Source organism: Cavia porcellus, unplaced genomic scaffold (genome assembly GCF_034190915.1).
Source record: "Cavia porcellus strain 051 isolate PalLab524CR breed Dunkin Hartley unplaced genomic scaffold, mCavPor4.1 scaffold_3, whole genome shotgun sequence".
Classification (NCBI taxonomy): domain Eukaryota; kingdom Metazoa; phylum Chordata; class Mammalia; order Rodentia; family Caviidae; genus Cavia; species Cavia porcellus.
This window is the reverse complement of record NW_026947486.1, coordinates 90,224,367-90,228,169: the sequence shown is the minus strand read 5'-3', so window position 1 is coordinate 90,228,169 and position 3,803 is coordinate 90,224,367. Positions and strand designations below refer to the sequence as shown.

The 3,803-nt window shown below is 38.3% G+C and overlaps 1 protein-coding gene across 1 annotated transcript; it reads left to right on the top strand.

The window, feature by feature from the left end:
* The first annotated feature begins 2,463 nt into the window (after positions 1 to 2,463).
* LOC100727560 (periphilin-1-like) lies at positions 2,464 to 3,561 on the top strand. Its single transcript, XM_063245588.1, has one exon. The coding sequence runs from the start codon at positions 2,464 to 2,466 to the stop codon at positions 3,559 to 3,561; it is 1,098 nt and encodes a 365-aa protein (XP_063101658.1).
* Positions 3,562 to 3,803: the final 242 nt, after the last annotated feature.

Sequence of the window (3,803 nt, the reverse complement as noted above, 5' to 3'; positions counted from 1 at the left end):
CGGTTTTTATTAGCTACACCTCGGAAACACGCCAAATGTCCCTCAACTGAGGAATGGTTAATGGATGTGTGCGTGTGTGTGTATGATTGTATGTGTGCGTGCGTACGTGAGTGTGTGTTTGTGTGTGTGTGCGTGTGTGATTATTACTGTGTCATAAAGAAAAACTTGAGACTTTTATAGGTAAAGAGAGGCAACTTGAGACGAAAGTTGTAAGTGAAATAAACCAGAATGACATGTGTAAACATCATACAGTCTCAATAGAGTGAGAATTAGAAAGAGTAAACAATATTAATTAGTAAAGCAGTTATTGTGATTAGGGCAGAAACTCTCCAAAACAAACAAACAAACAAAAACTTTATGGGAGAAAGGTGAAAGGAAGCAAGGAGAAATATATACAAACACAAGAGAATGAAGCTACTTTTACAGCCAGTTTCTTTTGGTTTATTGAGGGAAAACTGTTATGCTAGAAAGTTTCTGGACAGTTTTTCATGCCTGTATCTTGTACTTTGAAGAACTACAATGAATATAACTCTATGCAATGTATTCATTATTGTTACTCTCCTTATAGCGTGTTTTAAAACTGTGTTGTTGTTGTTGTTTATTTTTTATTTGAAAAATGAATCCTGGAGTATGCCACAAAATTACTTAGAGGGCAGTGGCTAAGTTAAGACCAGTCAGTTTTGGGACAGAGAAGAAAAAGTGCACCGTCCTGGTCAGGGAGGTAGAGCCAGACATTGAGGGATCTGTAAGACAGCGAGAATCACAAAGGATTACTGCAAGGAACTGTGACCAGTGGGAACAAAAGGTGGAAAAAGGACACAGGTGAGTTGTCAGAGGAGTTTCTCCCCATCACTGTCCTAAACTCTAGTGAGTTCTAGGTATTTGTGCACTCTCTCCTGCCCATCCACAGTTGACATTGATTTCTAAGTGAGGGAGTCTTTTCTGCCTATTTCACCACTGAATTCACAGAGTGGAAACAGACCCTTTGTGAAACTAAACGTCTCTACAATAGTGGCAGAGTTTACAAACCCTACTGATAGGCAACATTTAATTAAGTAAAAGAATCATGACAAAACAAAGCAAAATGATGCCTCAAAAAGTGATGAATGTTCAACAAGTCATATCATGAGCATCATACAGCAGGTAAGTCTCAGGCAAAGACCTCAAAAGCCAAACATTTGAAGAAATGAGAGAATAATATATGAACAAATTACAAAGATACTCTAGGAGCTCAAAGAGAATATAAGCAGATAAAATATTTAACTAATAAGTTTATCAGTGAGATTAAAGAAGACACAAAAACTGATTTGAATTAAAGACATTAATGAGGAATATTAATGTCCATTTCAGTAAAGAACTACAGATTCAGCCTGAAAGGTGACACACATATGCACTCCTAGGATTTGAGACACTGAGACATGAGAATCACCACGAATTCAAGGCAAGGTTTGGCTACATGAGTTCAAGTTCAAAACAAACAAACAGACAAAAATGAGCTACAGATTCTAGCCAAGTGAGGTGTTTCAAGTTTCTAATCCAATTTAGCAGATACAGAGGAATGCAAATACAATTTAAACGAAGGATCTTCAGCACAATCACTGACAAAGATACAATTTAAATAATAATAATAATCAACAAAAACTAATATAAAGGGCAGGAGATAAAGCTCAGTGTGAAGGACCTGAGTTTCATATTAAGACCAAAAATAGTGGTTATGGGATGGAATTAAACAGAATTCATGGGAATTAAAAACATATGGAAAGCCACACCTATAGATGATACAAATCATGGAGAATGTATCAGGGCCTGATGACAAGAATATTGTCACTAATATTTTGGTACTCACCAATATTTGCTCTTGGAAAGCACAGGTATCAAAAACAAATTGTTTTGCTGAAATGGAGTTGCCAACCAGAGAGTCAACACCAATATGTTTTAATTTACTTGTCAAGAACTGAACAAATAATGAACAAGAGAATGAACTTTTGCATCAAAATGTATCAAATAGCAAATGCAGTAAGTTTAAAATCGCATGAATAAGAATGATGACTATAGTAATTCACTTACTCAGTGATACTCTACAAACAAAAATCCATGAAATGTGGATACTCATGCTAGGTGAATCTAAAATATCAAACCAATTAAGTACTGTGTCAAGGAAATGTTGGAAAATGAAAATAATTTATGAAAGTCTATTAGCTAATATCGTTGCAGACAATATTCCAAATCTAAAAACTTTATTGAACACTCAATTAAATGAGGTATTAAGACCCAAATAAATATGGTCAGAAAGGAACGTCATGAAACTTCGTAGTCAAAATTCTAGGAAGTCGTAATAAAGACAGAATGAAAGCCATTAAAGGCTGACGTCACCAAGGTCCCCGGAAGTGCCTCCTCAGAGAGTGGAGGAGGCGGAGACCAAGGCCTCAGAGGCAGAGGCCCCTGGCGTTTGTACCGTGTATCATGGATGACAGAAGACATGATATGTGGTCTAAGGGACCACTTGACAACCAAAGACTTCCCAGAAAACGAGGACCACCCCAGGGTCGTCCCAGTGAACGCTGCTTTAGCGTATTTAACACTGTGCCAAGGCAACCACCACAGCTGGGAAGCGAACGACCACTACTAAAGATACCACCGCTCAGTGGGGAGAAAGAACAACTGCTAGACGGACCTGGTGAAGGAAGCTACAATAGATATTACAGTTTAGCCGGTCACCAAGAATATGACAAGGGCCGAACATCTGCTCCTGTTCAAAGAAGTGTTCCACCTCAGAAAGGAGATGAAGCTGGCAATCAATGGTCAAGATACAATCCTTCTGCAAGCCCCCAGAGTTATAATAGGGATGAGAGAGATAGCTGTACAAGACAACGTTTCTTCTCTTCCAAGTATACCAAAGAGCAGTCTCCTCATACAAAGGATACAGCATGTTTTGGAGAGCCACTGTTAGACCAAGAAGTTTCTCCTGTCAGTAGCAGGAGGAACACTCCAGTCCAAGGAGAAAATTACTCTTTTGGACAGCCTCAGCAGAGAAGACAAAAAAGAAAGGTCGTGATTTCGGACACATCAAGATACATTTCTCTCCGAAATTCTGAACCAGCTACTTCATCAAAGGTGTTAGAAGAAAAATCCAGCAGGCTAACTGAAAAGGAGCTTTGTGAAGCTGTAAGGGCATGGGCTGTCCAAACCTCTGAGGCAACACAGGAAAGCGGCATCACTGAATTGAAGGAGGACCTTGCAAGACCATTATTCAGGAAGCATCCAGTCCCGCCACCAGCAGATGCAGAAGACAGCACAGAAGTATCTCAAGATAGTCAGCTTGGCAGTTCCTTTACATCAATAGACTCAAAAGTCAAAGAGATTGAAGACCTTTACCAACAACACAGTGAAACTTTTGGGATGATGGTGAGAAAGTTGATTGAAAAGAACCCTTCACTAGAAAGGCCTATACAGTTTGCACTGAGTCAAAATTTACAAGAAATAGGTGACCGGCTTCTTAAAGATCTCAAAGACTTAATTGCAGAATATCGTGCTTCTCAAGATATTGGAAAGTCTTCTTAGGGGCTATAGTAGTCAGGTGGAAAAAAATTCGTTATTTTATTCTTGCAATCTTAAAATCCTTAATGTATGGACTGTTTGCAATGAAGAAAAATATTTATGAGTTTCCCATATCAAATAAAGATCTAACACAGTCTGTTTAAAATATTTGACTTTGGTTTTATTCCACATGTTATATCCACTAGTGTATATATCTCTTCCACTCCCATAATGATGGTCTGTTAATTGTTTACACTTTGAAGAAG

Bases quoted from the DNA above. Each gene is read 5' to 3' on its own strand.
- LOC100727560 (XM_063245588.1), top strand. From the start codon at position 2,464: ATGGATGACAGAAGACATGATATGTGGTCTAAGGGACCACTTGACAAC.